The sequence below is a fragment of the Pseudorasbora parva genome, chromosome 10 (assembly GCF_024679245.1).
Source record: "Pseudorasbora parva isolate DD20220531a chromosome 10, ASM2467924v1, whole genome shotgun sequence".
In the NCBI taxonomy this organism is placed as follows: domain Eukaryota; kingdom Metazoa; phylum Chordata; class Actinopteri; order Cypriniformes; family Gobionidae; genus Pseudorasbora; species Pseudorasbora parva.
Window position 1 is genome coordinate 30,795,259 of NC_090181.1, and position 18,193 is coordinate 30,813,451.

Below are 18,193 nucleotides of genomic sequence, written 5' to 3' on the forward strand. Positions count from 1 at the left end.
TATTTAGTCCGAGAGCATTTGTTTTCAATCCTCAAATGAAGATTTGAACGGTTAATAAAAATAATAAAAATAAAAGTCACAACAACAAGCATCACAGAGTTACTGGCAGTGCGAATGCAATCCGGAAAATTACCATAGTGGAACATTTTAGCTATAACCAAGTTCCTATATTTATTTTTGTACCATGCATAAATGTTACTTTTTTTTTTTTTTATAAGAAACCAAACAAATGAATAAATGACATGAGGCTTAATGCTATAGAATTTTTTTCATCTATAATTTATATATATATATATATATATATATATATATATATATATATATATATATATTGAAAATAAAAAAAATAAAAATATAAACATAAAATATGGCATGGCTTTGCTTTACTTAAATTTTTTTTGGTATAAAGCTATTCAAAACTAGCCTCGAAATCTAGATGCACCCTAGCGGCAGCAAATCTAATGTGCAGCCAGTGTTGTCTAACAACTCTCCATAGACTTCTGAGCTGGAAAAACCAAACTCTGGTCAGACCAATCACATCGTGTATAGAGTTGGTGGGCGGGCTTAGCATAATGACGACAGAGCTGACAAAAGAAGCTGGCGAACGGCAGTTCGAGTCAACTTCGAATCAACTTTGGCCGAGATTCTGGAAGACTTGGAGTTAAGCTTTTCTTTGAGAAAAGGACAAAGAACGGCACTGAAATCATTCTTAAGGAGGGAAGCTGCATTTGGAGTTTTGCTGACCGGATACGGTGAAAGTTTAATTATCAACTAGCTCCACTTTATGTTGATCTGGTTGGTGGTAGCGCTATCCTATCGCGTGCAGAGGGAGTTTGAAAGACAACCGTTTATCCCGCCCCTCTGATTGAGCCTTGTCAATGGTGAGTTTCCAGACCAAACATCTTGATGTGGGTCTGGCTTGTCAGACTAATTCAAAACATAATTCAATGTAAATTTTGAAAATCATAATTAATAATCGCAATTACAATTTCAAGGGAATAATAGACAATTATAATGTTTGTCATAATCGTCCAGCCCTATCTTGTAGGCTTGATTTTGGGCACGTTGTGTTTTATTTCTTTTCTTGGAAAGAGACTGTACTCAATGGTTTAGCCATAGAAGATAAAAACCAAGTAAGGCAATGATCAGAGTAACGATTTAAAAGGAAGGTTACGACAGCACCAATGCAACCAACATCAACCTATGCGCTAAAGACTGCCACTCACAAACCAGACTGCTTAGCCACAGTCGTCGCTGCTCTAAATGATGACTGTACACAAGCACATCCATTGTCGTCTTCAACAGATGGAGCCGAAGAAAGAATACTTTCACTTGCCAGTGTAATTAATTGACATGCCATTTGTCATTTGTATGCAGATGATGTGCAACTATATTTCGCTTGTAGTTATGTGCCTACAGTAAATGGCTTATACATAGTGTAATGTATAAGAAATTGTAAAGTATGTTTTTATATCCATACAGTTCATCATTATTATGACTAATAGCAAACGTCATGTATTTACATTTTATTCCATTTTAAAATTGTGAAATTTGCTCATTGTACCTGTTGAGTAGATATCCATGTAAATAATGATTACGCTTTAATTTCCCCCGTAGAGTAGCAGTTCTCTGTGTGTATTCGCTGTCCTCTTTGCTCTAATGAGCTGACACATGCCGATTAAAGACCCGTGACAGAAAAAGTGGAGTGAGGGTTGTTAAAATGTCAGTGCCCTTGGCTAAATCTTTATGGCAGATCCACATGGGCACTTTAACTTGTGAGTCTCCCTATGAGACAATAAAGCTAAAGAGGGACGTAAGGCCCCTGGAGCCCGCCAAATGGAAACCATATGTGGTCAAAGAGATCTTCCTAAAGCTACTTACCTTTAAGAATCCAGGGCTTAAAGGGGCCACAGCAAGGACATTTTTATGTGAGCTTCTGCTGCTCTCAGTCACCTGACCCTTTGTAAGGAACCGTAACCATTCGTATGTAGGTTTCGTCTGAACATTGATGAGATCTTAGAGACCTTTTAAAGGGTTTTGCTTTTTGCTTTTACCTACCAAGGCAAATATATCTTTCATAAAAAAAATTCTATAACAGCTCAGTCTTGTTTCAGATACAGCTGTCAAACCACACTGGAAATCCTCAGCTTTAATTCTATCAGAGCCTGTGAAAAAAGACTAGGTAATTCATTAATTACCATTAATTCATTAATTAGGTAATTAATTGTTTAAACTCTCTAAAGACGTCAATGCCAATTCCCTATACACATTTATAATGTCATTAACGTTACAAACATTCTTTGCACACATTTCTGACATGTCTCAGAGGCCAGTGTGTAAATGATGTGATGCAGTGTCATCTTAATCATCTTATAATGCAGATGCTTTAATGCATGATGAACCATAGAGAATTAGGTTCTGTTACCAAGGTGATTATTTTCTCACATTATCATTGAGCAGGAGCTCACACTGGGGCTGTTTATATCTGGTGTTAAGATGCATTTTGGTTGATCGGATCACAAAGTAGACGAAGGAGACACATCCCTATTTACTTATACCTGGTGTTTTAATCCGTTTTGTTTGCCCACTTTCAAGCACTTTTGTCCTGAAGGGGAGGGTCTAAGGGTCTATGTTAAATGCATGGGCCTTTTTTATATATTCAAATGTAATGGAGAAAATAAGCAAGCACAATTTATACTCACCAAAATGATTATTAGGAACACCTGTTCAATTTCTCATTAATGCAGTTATCTAATCAACCAATCGCATGGCAGTTGCTTCAATGCATTTAGGGGTGTGGTCCTGAACAAGACAGTCTCCTAACTCCAAACTTAAGCCTAGTTCAGACTGCACGATTTTCAAACTCATCGGGTCACTGCTCTTTTCACACTGTATGACTATCTAGGGTATCATTCAGTCACTGGTGTGTTCTCACTGCACGATGGTTTGACGACTGAGGAGTTCACACTGCATGACTGAACAAGAGGAAGAATCGCAGACAACGCTCTCTCTCCGGTGCGCAAACTACGTTTCCCAAACACACGTGCTATGTGACAAGTAAACAACGCGAGATCACACGTCAGTTCTCGCACGAGACTTGGAATTGTTATTAAAAATTATAAACTGCACAAAGTTTGCATCAAATTGTTTGTGCGCTGATTTGTGGAGAAAAAGAAAAAAAGATTATAGCGGAAGAAATTATTGGAGAGACAGAGGGAGCCAGGATTGTGTTCTGCAAAGACAGTTTGAGGTAAATAAACAATTTTGTAATTTGCTGTTGCTGTGGCTGGACGTGCAAATGTTTGGCCTTTGTTTCTGTTTGATAGAATTGTAAATCTATCGATTAAAATACTGAAATTCTGCTCTATAACTCCTCCCTGAACATCCTGCTGCCCTGTATCTCACTCTTTCATTGGCTGTCTGTGTAATTTTCAGTCAGAACACAGTTCAGACAGCAGGAGTTTCAATCGCCGACAGGTCCAGATATTTAGCATGCCAAATATCTCACCGGCGTCGGCGACTCGTCTGCGAATCTCTCTGATCGCGTCTTTGATGATTCACACTGCGTGATTGTCACTCGCGTGCATGAGCACCGATTTGCCTATGATCTCGGGCATTTGTCGGCGATTTCACAAAACCTGTCAGCAAATCAAAATCGGGGCAAAAAACGGGCAGGGACTAGGCTTAAATGTCAGAATGGAAAAGAAATGTGATTTAAGCAATTTTGAGCATGGCATGGTTGTTGGTGCCAGACGGGCCGATCTGAGTATTTCACAATCTGCTCAGTTACTAAGATTTTCACGCACAACCATTTCTAGGGTTTACAAAGCATGATGTGAAAAAGGAAAAAACATCCAGTATGTGGAAGTCCTGTTGGCGAAAATTCCTTGTTGATGCTAGAGGTCAGAGGAGAATGGGCCGACTGATTCAAGCTGATAGAAGAGCAACTTTGACTGAAATAACCTCTCATTACAACTGAGGTATGCTGCAAAGCATTTGTGAAGCTACAACATGCACAACCTTGAGGCGGATGGGTTACAAAAGCAGAAGACCCCACCAGGTACCACTCATCTCCAGTACAAATAGGAAAAATAGGCTACAATCTGCACAAGCTCACCAAAATTGGATGGTTGAAGACTGGAAAAATGTTGCCTGGTCTGATGAGTCTCGATTTCTGTTGAGACATTCAGATGGTAGAGTCAGAATTTAGCATAAACAGAATGAGAGCATGGATCCACCATGCCTTGTTAGCACTGTGCAGGCTGTGTAATGGTGTGGGGATGTTGTCTTGGCACACTTTAGGCCCCTTAGTGCCAAATGGACATTGTTTAAATGCCACGGCCTACCTGAGCATTGTTTCTGACCATGTCCATCCCTTTATGACCACCATGTACCCATAGTCTAATGGCTACTTCCAGCAGAAAAGTGCACCATGTCACAAAGCTCAAATAATTTCAAATTGGTTTCTTGAACATGACAATGAATTTACTGTACTAAAATGGCCCCCATATTCATCAGATCTCAACCCGTTAGAGCATCTTTGGGATGTGGTGGAATGGGAGCTTCGTGCCCTGGATGTGCATCCCACAAATCTCCATCAACTGCAAGATGCTATCCTATTAATATGGGCGAACATTTCTAAAGAATGCTTTCAACACCTTGTTGAATCAATGCCACATAGAATTAAGGCAGTTCTGAAGGCAAAAAGGGGTCAAACACAGTATTAGTATGGTGTTCCTAATAATCCTTTAGGTGAGTGTAAATATTAATGCTGATATTAGTGCTTTCTTATGTAAATACAAGTAAATACACATACTGTAAAATAAAGTGCAACCAAAAATGTCATCAGGGATTTATATTAGGATGTTTAATGTTACATTTTTTTAGTTATTTTTTTATTGGATTATTTAAGAGGTCTAGATTGCTACTCTGTTGATTTGCGGTTTATGGAAAGCTATATTTTTTTCATAGCATCAAAGAAGATTTTTGTAGTTCAAGTAGAACATATATTAACAATATATATGGCGATGAAATTGAAAAAAATATACAGGTTCTACAGTTCCATCCCATAATACTGGAAACATCACTATTTTTTTGTGCATTACTCAGACTGGGGACTTAAAAAAAACACCTTCTAATATCATGAACATTTGTTTCGCATTCATAAAGACACAAACGGAATAGGTCATTTTTTTATTTTATTTTACACAACATAACAACACAGCAGATGTTGTCTTTCTGTACATGGATTTTTTTGTGCCTTAAAACAAAGGCAAAATTAATGTCACTGAAAAGAAAAAGCTTTGATTTTTTAAAAAATATCAATTTAATAACAGGTCCCAGTATCAAGTCCTTATATAGTTGTTGTTGTTGTTTTTTTTTTTATAAGAGTTTCTCTATAATATGCAGGAAATGTCATTTCCTTGAATAGAAAGGCTTTTTTGTGAAATCTCTTATGTTTCCTTCTATCTGTGTAACTGACACAAAACTTGTATCCAGTAAGAGCTCCTGGTAAGAGGACACAGGAAGGCACCGATGCTTTCCTCTTACCATGACGCTCACCATATGCAGTGAAGATGGAGGCGTGTGTTTCTTGAGTGATGGATCTGGCTATGAGCGGCTAGCACCTCCCTCAAAGCAAATATCCACAGAAATCCATGGGTTTCCAGAAAACATTAATAAAAAGACAGCAGAAAATATGATTTGCAGATGGAAACAAAAGAAATGGTGCAAAACGTGCACATTCATACGATCACACACATTTATATACGATGGGCGCCTATACACACACACACACACACACACTCACACACACTCAAACACACATACACAATGGGATGCAGGCACTCCATCTAGTCTCCTGTCGTACATTCACACGGTGCTCTCTAGAATCCACTCTGAACTGGAAAACGCAGTTTTCTCGCTGTCTAGACTCGAGTTTGCCATTTGGACTAGCATTCCGTTAACGGACATACTCCGCTTGCAAAACATGTTCCCCAGCTTCTGCGAGCCAATGTAGCAGTGATGTTTTGACAGGTTCTCGTTCAAAGAGTACCTACGTTTAGCCCGTGCTCCTTCGACGGGCAGTGTCATATACTTGGACGAAGACGGACGTGCCCTCCTTAAAATCGGAGTGTCTTTAAAGTGGGACGGGGGCGGAGGGGATGGGGCTGGCTGCTGAAGGGCAGTGGAGTTGTTTCGGTTGGTGTTTTGCGTCTCCGCGTTGGGTAGCGCCTCCACTTTGGGCTCGGCGGCGCCGGCCGCGGGGACAGGCTTTGGCGCTGGTTTGCGCTTTGGCTTTAGTGACCCTGAAGAGCCGGGCGTCGTCCAGCTTTGGCATCCCAGGGAGGTGGAGGTGGAGCAGTCTGGAATGGAAGTCTCTGAGGTTTGGGTTTGGGAATCTGGAGGTTGAGGAAGAAGCGCAGCGGAGCTCTTTTGGCATCCCTCCCCTGCCTCTAAGCTCAAAGCACCTTGTTTTGATGCAGACGGCGTGACGGTACAGCCCTGGGACTGCGCCCCATTGGTTTGAGAGTGCACATCGGTGACTGAGGTCCCCTTGGCGGCATTTCCGCTGTTGCACACTTTGTAGCGGATCATGAGTATGATGATGAAGATGAGGACGGAGGCCACGATTATGCCCCCGATGATGATGATCATAGTGCCACCCAAGAACTGTGACTGCATGAAGTGGCAGCGGAGATACTCGGACTCGGTGGTGAACTGTACGCAGCCTACAACCCGCGTTGCCGTTAGGGAGGTCATGCCGTCATCGTAAATTGCCAGCACGCACAGGTCATACTGCGTCCCGGCAGCCAGGTTATTCACCAGGAAGTTTTTGCTCGTTGGGGGAATCATTCTGATGGGTGAAGAAAAGAAGAGTGTTAGAATAAAACATGATATGTTTCATTCATCATTCATTTATTAAACTGCTTTACAGCTTCTGAACAACCTCAAGAGTGGTACCAGTTCATGCAAAAATTTAATTTACATCATTTTCAGCCCAGCAGTAGCCCTGAGAGAGTAATCTCCCATATATATGAATAAGAAAAAAATATATATATTTGAGGTACTATTACTTGTCGTTGTCACTTAAGCAAACCTACAGTGTGACAAATGTATATTCAACTGAAGAAAAGAAAAAGTTTCATGAGGCCTCTAAATATTACATGATCAGGGCATGTGATTGCTTGTCTGCTACCCATAATTTCAGGCCAATCATGTTCCTCCACACCAAACTCGCTCATCCATATCCTTAAGGACCTTGCTCTGTGCACTGGTGCGCAGTCATTTTGGAACAGAAAGAGGCCATCCCCAAATTGTTCCCACAAAGTTGGGAATATGAAATGAATATGATGATGTCCAAAATGTCTTGGTATGTTAAAGCAATAAGAGGCCCTTTTACTGGAACAAAGGGGCCAAGCACAACCTCTGAAAAACAATACCATAATGGAAACCGATTCTATGAAGCTCTCTACACACTGTTCTTGAGCTAATCTGAAGGCCACACAAGTTTGGAGGTCTGTAGATAGTGACTCTGCAGAAATTTGGCGAAAAAATGCAGCATGCCCTGAACCCGCTCATTTTATGTGGCCCACGATTTTGTGGCTGAGTTGCTGTTGCTCCCAATTGCTTCCAATTTGTTATAATAACACCAACACTGTGGAATATTTAGTATGGAGGACATTTCACCAATGGACTTATCGCAACAGGTGGCAGCCTATCACGGTACCACTCTTAAATGGAGCTCCTGAGAGCGACTTATTCCTTCACAAATGTTTGTAGAAGCAGTCTGCATGCCTAGGTGCTTGATTTTATGCACCTCTGGCCATGGAAGTGATTGGAGTGAGTGGTCTCCCAATACTTTTGTCAATATAGTCTATTTCAAAATATAACTTCTTCCTGTGATGGTACAGATGCATTCTCAGTATCATTACTCCAGTACGTATTTTAGTGTCACATTATCCTTCAGAAATCATTCTAATATACTTATTTGGTGCTCAAAAAAAACCCAAATAACCATCAAAACCCACATGAATTTAAATCATTTCATAAGATAAGCAAAGAGCAGGATAGAGAAGTGGATTTCACATTGGAGGGCTCTGTATAAGATGGCACTAGTACTGAGCTATTGATAAATATGGTAATATTAAAATTGCATTTTCATTTGTGCAGCAGACTCAGGCACGGAACATGTGAGGGACCTATTATACCATTCTGAGCATGTTACAATAAACACGTAAAGCAGACTGCGATATCAGGCCTATCTCTTATCTGTTCCATGTTTACTCTGCTGCTGTAGGCATGTTTAATCACATAATCTAGAGAGCGTAAGTCTGGAGCAATGCTAAATCTGCTTTGGTGCTGTATCTACAGGAAGTCCTGCTGCACTTGCACGAGTCTGGGGTCTGCTATCACTCTCTGTACCATTCACTTCAGACGTGAACAATGGCATCTCTTATCATCCTTCCCCACGCGCCCCACCTGTCTCCTCTGCAGCCTGGCAAACATTCAGCTTATTCAGTCCGTTGAAAAGCGCTCTGTGATTTCCCATGCAAACCGACTGGATTTGGAGCACAAAGGTTCTCAGTAGAAGCGGCCTCGCGCCCCAGCCGGTCAGAGCGTTTCAGTATGCTGGATGAGAGCGTCTGCAGTCATACATACAAATGAATCAGCGGAGCATTTTAATTGCAGGGTCGTTCTAAGTATCTCAATGTGTGTTTAATGGTGTCAATAGACTAGCTGCTAGGGTCATGTTTTACAATATGGCTGAAAATATTTGCATTGTTCTACCGTTTGAGTAAGTACTAATTTTATGCAGTGACACTAGATTATATCCTTCCTTTTCTAGAGGCTTCATTGTTAAACGTAACATCTAATTAGCACACTGCCTAGACTTTATTAGTGTCACTATATGTTTCCTCTTTGTGTAGGAGGTTTGTGATACTAGCAGGCCGTTGGCACTGTTAATTTGAAGATGTTAAAAAGTTTGCAATGCTTGGCAAATGGATATGGATGCTATATCAAAATCGTATTAATTAAATGTCAAAGTATTCAGGCTAGATAGAAAGCAGAAAGCTTCTATATTTAATCGTACTTAATATTTAATGGTAAAAAGTACTACTTAATTGGCTTTTGGAAAAAGAGGAGCAGGGTATGTCTCATTAAAGAAACTTTACTGCTCAAACTTTGTAGAACGATCCCTTTTCAACATTTTGTTGATGTTATAGTTGTTCATAGACTAATCACTGATCATCTCATGCCAGATTCGCCTCAATTAGGGTTATAACATGACCCGTTTTGAGTGTGAATGACCATAGCTGGGGCCAATCACATTTCACACTAGGGGTTGATTTTTTTTTTTAAGTCAATATTTATGTGATGAAAGTAGAGTTGACATCAACTAGTTGCTGATGATGTCACTAATGAACAAATAAGCCTGAAATTTGAGCTAAGACTCGACATGTGGGTTGCCTTTTGCTCATCTATGGCATATGACACAGTGCCAAACCATGAGGCTATTCGTATGTCTATGTTTTTTTTATTTTTTATTTTTTTATTCCTATGGCTCTCATATTCTAAACTGCTTCTTTTGACATGCATTAACCGCTTGAATGCATTGAATGCATAACGGTTGAAGTTAAAAATCTTCATTTGTGTTCTACTGAAGAAACAAACACACCTACATCTTGAATGCCCAGGGGGTAAGCAGATAAACATCAAATTTTCATTTTTAGGTGAACTATCCCTTTAAGCATCCAACTTTCAATGCCCAGGGCTGCATTTCCCAAAACCTTCTTAACTCTACGTCATTCTTAAGTTATACCTTAAGGTATCCCTTAACGTTAATATGTGTTTCCCGAAACAAACTTAGTTAAGAATATATATATATATATATATATATATATATATATATATATATATATATATATATATATATATATATATATATATATATATATATATATATATATTTTTTTTTTTTTTATGCAAGGATTCAAATTGTCATAAATTTAATTACAAACACTAATGGTTTTTAGCTTTTTAATGATATTATCCAAATGTACATCAGCTGGCAAACCATTAGACAGGAAAGGCTTAGGAGTCTATTTAAAGGGAATGATTGTGGAGGGGAGTTTAGTCAAACTTTGGCAGCGAGGCAGCGAATAGAATTGTGCTAAATCAAAGACAGCGCCATCCGCGGAGCCATTTAGTCGTGAAAACTTTAGTCCCCTGGCTACCATGTCAGAAGCTGCTATTAAAAATAAATTTTGCCTACCACGAAAGCAAATTCAGCAGCTTTTAGATCTTGTTGGACCTACTTTTTTGAGACAAACTGGACGGAGCTCAGCTACCCCTCAGCCCTGAAATCAGCTGCTGGCGGTTCTCCTCTTTCTTTATTTTTTCTTCGCTTATAGTAGCAGCTGATTATATGTTTTGTGTGTTGCGTTTTTATTGACTAGGCCATCTAATAATATAAATGAGTTATTTACACAATAATGTGAAGCAGCTGCTGCGTGGGCAGTCATCCCTGGTTGTGGAGTAAATCAAGACACTATGGAAATTATATTGTAATAATTTAAATGACGCGTGATGCTCATGCGGTTGAGCATGAGATTGCTGGTTCGTGCACTCATTTCAGAATTATGTAAAATTTAGGTGCAATTTTGTTTGATACATGAAAGATTAACTATTTCTAAAGTGCTTATTTTATAAAGAACATTTTTTTTCTTCTGCATAACGCAGTGGAACAGCCCCTGCATAGAGTAAATAATCGATTCTTGAGCCATCGATATAAGGCAATTCAGCACCGCGGCCACGGACAGCACCCGCTAACGTCGCACTTAAGAAGGTTTACCTCCTTAAGCGACCTCATAAGGTATAGTTCGGGGAACACGCCTAGAAATGGTATACCTTCAGTTAAGTTATGCCTTTAGAGTCTTCGTAGCGTGCTAAGAGACAACGTTATCGGGAAATGCAGCCCAGAAAGGTAGTAAAGACATTGTTAAAATAGTCCATGTGACTACAGTGGCTCAATCTTAAAGGGTTAGTTTACCAAAAAAATGAAAATTATCCCATGATTTTCTCACTCTCAAGCCCTTAGGTGTATATGACATTCTTATTTCAGAAAATCAGAGTTATATTAAAAATGTCCTGGCTCTTTCAAGCTTTATAATGGCAATGAATGCTTGAATGAAGTCCATAAAAGTGCCTCTATAGTAGGGCTGTGCGATATTGAAGAAAAATGCGATATCCAGCACCTTGTTAAATAATGCGATATTCGATATTCAATACAATATTGCTTTAAGTGTGTAAAATGTATTTAAATTATATAATTTTTAAATGATTTAAAAACTGATAATGATACCATTTGTGTAGGGATGAAACGGTATGGAAATTTCACATCGCGGTTATAGTGACCCAATTTATCCCATATATCAATATTATCACAGTTTTGTTCAAATGAGATAAAGTTTTCAAAAAGAACCATTGACAAAAAAAAGAAAAAAAAAAGAACAACAAATAAATCAAGCAAGTTTCTATTCTGTGGTATTTACTTCCTTATACTGGCCGTCGTCAATAGCACCACATAATGCATAAATAATAATTTGGTGTAAATACAATCTCTAATATTATCTTTATAAATATGTTCAAGCAATATTCTCATCAGTGTCCTATCAGCATGATGCATTAAATCTATCATATTTTATGTAAAAGCCCAAACAGTATCCCAGTAAAATAAATCATATCCATATTATCTTATGATTTGACATTTTATTTTACTAAATATCAAAAAATCCAAAAGGTGTGCATTATACCCGACACCTAGATGAACACTTTACAGTCAGTTTCATAAAAACACGCATACCAATGATGTATGTAACTTTAGAGACGGTCCCTAAATTTGCAAATCTCGGACGTCAAACCAAATTTATGCCAATCATATAGCATGCGCTATGGTTCTGCTGTGTTTGTTTTAAACTATTTTTGCAGCTGAAATAGGCTAGAACAAAAACATTCAACCGTATGCTGAATGAATCTCCTGCATACATCGCACGTTCATCTCTGCTTTAAGTGCAGATTACAGTGAGTGAGAGCAGGCTCTGTACAAAACTCCGACTAATTTGAACGCATCTGATTATTAGACATTTCATTCATGAACTCAATAGAAACATTAGTGATAGGTTATAATGTGCAACGTGATTATAACAGATGGCTTTTGAGAAACCTATAACAAGTAGGTGACTATAGCAACAGTGACTGTATTACACGCCACAGCCGAAATACACCAAACAAACGGTGGGTGTTAATGTCAAGATCTGATTATTATTCCTTAAATGTCACCCTAGTTGTGTCTGAACGTTCATCTTTGGCTTAAACTTCACGTTATTATTTCCCAGATGTAGGTTTGGCATTGAGATCAGAGTCCACTTGCCTTGCCACCCTGTCTGCAGCAGAACATGCCAGAAGTAAATCGCTGTAATAGGGGAAAGACTTACCACAGGAAACACGCACGCGCGCCCTCGGATCAGTCGGACGTAGTGGTGTACAAGAGGTAAAAACGATATAAATACTGTTCGTTTTCTCACACAAACCACTCGTTTCGTGTCTTAGGCCATCAGTGTGTACTTACGATGGGGAATTGTTTAATTTGGACTTCTCTGTGTATGCTCTTTGAGGTGGTGACCATAGACCTGCATTATGTGAGTCACAGACAAGAACGGTTTGACCTAAAATGTCAAAATTGAAACTACTGGGGAAACAAATACTCCTACGTCTCGGATGCCCATGAGGTAAGCTAAAACATACCAAAATTTAATTTCAAAGTGAACTATCCCTTTAATGCATGTGAATGCTGCCGTATCTTCGAATATGAATACGGGTGTAGAGCCAGAAGACGCGATTGAGAACTCACATGCGATCGCAATGTGAGAGGATTTGTCTCTGTGCGGTCATCCGAAAGCGCACATGCACGTCTCACAGCGCACCTTTATTGAGCTCTCTTTCAAGTCTTGCGCTTGAATGGACAAACTCACACACGAAGTAGCCTATGTCAACATGTCCATCTTGATGAGTATCCAAGGCAGACATAGTCTAAATATCCCTTAAGTGAACATACAGTCGAGAAAGCGATACCCCTGCGTCTTAAAGGAGCAGTAGCCTTTACTGTTTAATGTCAAAGAAGATAAGGAATCACTCACTGCTCTTGATTGAATAGCTTTTGTAAGTTTAATAAGGATTAATATTTAATTTAAACAGTTAAATATGCAGTACTTTTTCATTTGATTACTTTATTCAATTTATTTACCTAAAAACTGTTAGACCTACCTGAAAAGCCCGAAAAGCATTATTTTATTAGTAGCCTATCTTTGCTCAATAGTGATTATTTGTGCTGCTGCTTATATTTAAGTTATTTGTTCTTATTTTCTTTATTTTTATTTGACAGTAGTCCTTTTTTCCATGAACATAGCAAATACCGAACCATACAGAAACCGTGAACCTGAAACTGTGAACCTAAAACCGTGATGCAAACCGAATCGTGAGCAATCTGTACCGTTACACCCCTAGCGTAACGTATGCGAGGGGGTGCAACAAAATTTAGAACATTTTCAAAGTGCGCTATGACTGAAAAAAGGTTGGGAAACACTGGATTAATTAATTAAGTTATCTAGGCTTTTTGACATGGCAGCACTTAAACGCGAGCAGGAACAGAAAATAGCTGATTGCTTAAACAGCTTTTCTGATATTAATCTCGGTGGAATTACCCTGAATAATGATATAACAGGGTTTATTGACGAAAGTGCAGGTTTGGAACAACATGAGGGTAAATAAATGATGACAGAATTTAATTTTTTGAGTAAACTATCCCTCTCTTTTTTTTTACTCCAGTACTGTACTTAATGTTACATAGTAGCCCAGTAAAATAATTTAAGTTAGAGATATTCTACTGACATGTAATATATTAATTGTTTTATATATTAATGACTTTTTCCATGGATATTTAATTTTATTAATACATTTATACAAATAATTTCAATTAATTGACTTGGTAATTGTTACTACAATCAAGCTCTTGTATTCCCAATTCATTTGAATAGTTTTGTGCTTTTTGGACATACGCATCATAATAAATAGGCCTGTTTTACAAAACTTTAAGAATTTTCCCATAAATGTGTCATATATCACTGAAAATGGGAGAATCTCGGCTTTAATGGGGTATATGGCTCATATTCATGTAATTATGCATCAAATGTGTTGCAGTTTTAAAAATAAGCTTGTGTTTACATTGGAATTTCTCAAAAACATGATTTTCAGAGCCCAAAATTCAGCTTTAACATAGCCATTCTCAGTTAATATTAGCGATAACAAGGTTATATTTTAACAGAATGTTCTTTACATTATGTAGGATGATTTTATGTAGAAAACAGTGAATCACCAAAAAATGACTTTAGCTGGGTTTTCACTGCTGGGTTTGTGTAAAAACGAGCCAATGAAATTTGGCATGCGATCCACGCATTCCACGCTCCGCCCCGCAGCGCGGGTATAAAAAGGACGTGGAATGGTAGATCAGCGCTTTTTCCGCTGAGGAGCCGACTAGTGACTCGGACTCCTAGCGGAAGCACAGCGCCTGGCGATGGGACGTACGTCTCCATTCCCTCCTTCAGGGAATGAGGGTTACATATGTAACCGAGACGTTCCCTTTCAGTCAGTCACGTTCGACGTACATCGGACTTAGACCGATAAATTGGGATCCCTATTGAAAACGCCAGGATGCTGGCCCTTCCAGCGTCCTGCTTGAGCACACTGTACCGTCTAATATGGTATGGAAGTCAGGGCTCCAAGCAGGGAGGACAGTCACTGCTGTTTCTGCAAGACCCACTCAGTATGACTATTGGATAACGCTGGGGAAGCGTGCCCGTCTCGGGAGAAGGAACACTGCGGCCCATGGCCCCTGAGGGCATGGTGGTAGAGTGCACATAAGGACTAACCTGACAGGGTAGTGCAACATATGGCAGTCTCTTTTATACGTAAAGAAATATTTAAAATATTTACATTTTTTACTTTTATGTTTTAGCCTATATATCTCTATATTAAAAACTGCTTACTCTGAGTAATTTTGAGTATTCAGCTATAAACTCTCAAGTGTTGGCATTCTAAATATATATTGGTTATGTGTATATTCAGAATAACTTATAAGCAGCTGTCTTTTTACTATGAGTATGCCTACATGCTCCATTTGCCAAATTGGGGGGTGACGGGTAAGGAGTTAAAGCATCATGGCAGAGCATTAAGGTCAACTAGTTGACTAGTGTGAGCAACCCCTATTTCACAAAGATTTTTTAAAGTTAAAGTAAAAAAAAAATACATAAAAGTCAAAGACATGAGACTTGCTAGCTCAGTAAGACTAAAAAAATATAGCTTATTTTAATTAACAGAAGAGATGTGTCATGATATATGGTGAAATATATGTACTTTGAAGGTTTAAATACAATTACAAGGAAATATATATATATATATATAATTTTTTTTTTTTTTTTTTACAAATATAAGTGATAAAAAAAATTAACTATTTATTTCCTTAACACACATCCCTGGTGTCAGTGCGCATGATTCATCGTCAGCGCACCTTATTCCAAAGCAAAAACTATTCATCTCCATAATCTTTTATCTACATGTTTCTCCTGTGAAATGACCTTCCTTTTCAACTGACATAACAAACCCCTCTTACACCAGACTACTTAACGCCTGCATTGCAAGATACAATCAATTTCTCATTGAATATTCTGTATAACTCAGAAATACTTTGTATGATAGATTGAATTATGAATGACATTTCACATTTACTTAAAGCTCAGTAGTGATAGTCGGACGTTTTCAGAACGGCAAGAATCAAGAGACCTGACATCATCATTGTGCCCATGAACAAGACACTTAACCCCAGGTTTGAAAGGGGATTTAGTTCATGGCACTTTCTGCAGCTTTATAGCAGAAACAAATTCCACTGGCCCTGTATTTGTGCTGAAAATTCGATTATAGTCTATGTTTCTCTGAGGCCGGTCTGTTGCTAAATGTGTTAACTGAGTAGGGAGCGCTTGATAACAACACGGGGTATCAGCCAGATGCTTCTCTAGTAAAAAATAGGTTGAAATGTATCTGTAGTCTTTCTGTGGGCTTCATTCCCATCGTTTGTGAAAAGAGCTTCCCACACAATGTGCTCTGTACACAAATGATGGGGTAATGGCTTTGCTTCTGCAGTGTGTCTCATTGAACGTGAATGCTCATGGCCAGTGTGTGTTATTGTAATTAGCTGACTGTGGCTCATTTACAGCAGCCCATTGAGATAAAGTAAGCCAAAAAATGAATCTCTTTGATTCCCCCAAGCGAGCCTGCAAAGAGTGTAATTATGAGAACGTATTAAAGAGTACAGCATACGTGAAAGGAAATACTGTTCGAGATAGCACTGAAACAGATTGGCTAACACACAAAATGGTTTTTGAATATTATCAGTCATAAACTATAATGATTATTAAATTTTTCACTTTAATAGGCTCTAGGTAGACATGCGACATGCTTGCTAATCCTAATCAAAGAGGTCCATAGATTTTATTCAGTGTTTTTTCTCCCAAGAGCCTATACCTCTTTAAATCATCAAACTAGACCAGCTAAGACTGGTTTGCTGGTTTCAGCTGTATCATTTATAAGGAATAGAGTCCCATCCTTCATTGGTCGGTTAAACAGATAGTTACCCCCCCCCCCCCCCCCCCCCCCCCCCAAACTCACACTAATTGTTGACCAATGTTGCTAAATCAGGATGCTTTAATCCCAGCCAACAGTTCCATGAGGGCCCCATGTGGCTTTTTGATGGGCTGTCATTTGGTCCCTGCATGTGCAACCCAAAATGGGGACCATAGAAATTTGTCCATCTGCTCCACATGGGCCCCCATGTATGTTAACCATAGACTGTAAAAAAAATATGGGCGTAGTGTCTGTGACATCCCCCATACGATTCTGAAGTGCAGTTTTGAAGCGTAAAGTAGATAGGCCTACGAGCTGGCCTTTGCCATCTTGGCTGCGTCACCGCACGGCATGCCCGGATAATAGAAAATGGGCAAAGAGGCGGGATGTCGGCAGAGCTTAGGTGATGCGATGACTAACAGACAGATAAATGGCTATCTACCTGTCACTTAAAGTGGGCACCCCCCTAATTATGCAGAACTTTAAGGGCCCTATTTTAACGATCTGAAACGCAAGTGTCAAATTGCGAAGCGCAAGTAACTTTGTGGGCGGGTCTCGGCGCTGTTGCTATTTTCCCGGCGGGATAAATGGCTCTTGCGCCCGGCGCAAATCTAAAATGGGTTGGTCTGAAGTAGCTTCATTATTCATAGGTGTGGTTTGGGCTTAACGTGAATAAACCAATCAGAGCGTCACCCAACATTCCCTTTAAAAGCAGGTGCGCAAGTTCCATTATGGATCGCTATTATTATGGCGTATTTACCAGGCGCAAGCCAGGAGCGGTTCACAGCCGAGGAGACTGATGTTCTTGTAAGAGCAGTGAAAGACACAGAAGTTGTGTTGTATGGGGATGGGAGAAACCCACCAAAAATAGCGTCGGTTAAACAGGCGTCGGTTAAACAGTTTTTTCAGTTTTTCAGTCGATTTTTTTTCTTTTCTGGTTCTTGACGGACAAACCAATTTGTCAGATGTCCTTATATACATATATGTCTTGCCACTATTGGGCAAACAGGTCTGATCTTTAATTACTACAATTAGCCTGAATAATTTGTAAGCTAGATTTATGCCTATTTTTTCACATCTTCGTGGCACACCACAATGATTTCCATCTCATGTGTTAATATTTTTTTAGTGTAACAATTTATGATTTGCAAAAATAACTGTTGCATCTGTGTAGATTACATGAGCAAAGTGTATGCGCGTTGTGCACGCTATACATTATGGTCAAGCATGCGCCCTTAAAATAGCATAATGAACAACGCTGAGTGCAAGATAGGGCCCTAAGGCTTTATATAATGTAAATAAACGAGTTATAAAAAAATTCACCCCTTCACAGTTGTCATGAAGGGCAAAATTAGCCTTATAGACCAAAACCACAATTTGTACCAGACTGTAAACATGTTTTGTTTTTCTGCTGTGAAGTTGGGCATTTTGACATGGGGCTCAATGAGATTCTGCTCCC

General features: G+C 39.1%; 1 protein-coding gene across 1 annotated transcript in view; it reads right to left on the bottom strand.

Annotated features, from left to right (window-relative positions):
• Positions 1–5,188: 5,188 nt before the first annotated feature.
• lrfn5a (leucine rich repeat and fibronectin type III domain containing 5a) overlaps positions 5,189–18,193 on the bottom strand; it is a 78,940-nt gene continuing 65,935 nt past the window's right edge. Inside the window, exon 3 of the mRNA XM_067455849.1 lies at positions 5,189–6,856. Coding sequence (XP_067311950.1) covers positions 5,872–6,856 — 985 coding nt within the window. The 3' untranslated portion in view covers positions 5,189–5,871. The remainder of the gene's footprint in view (positions 6,857–18,193) is intronic.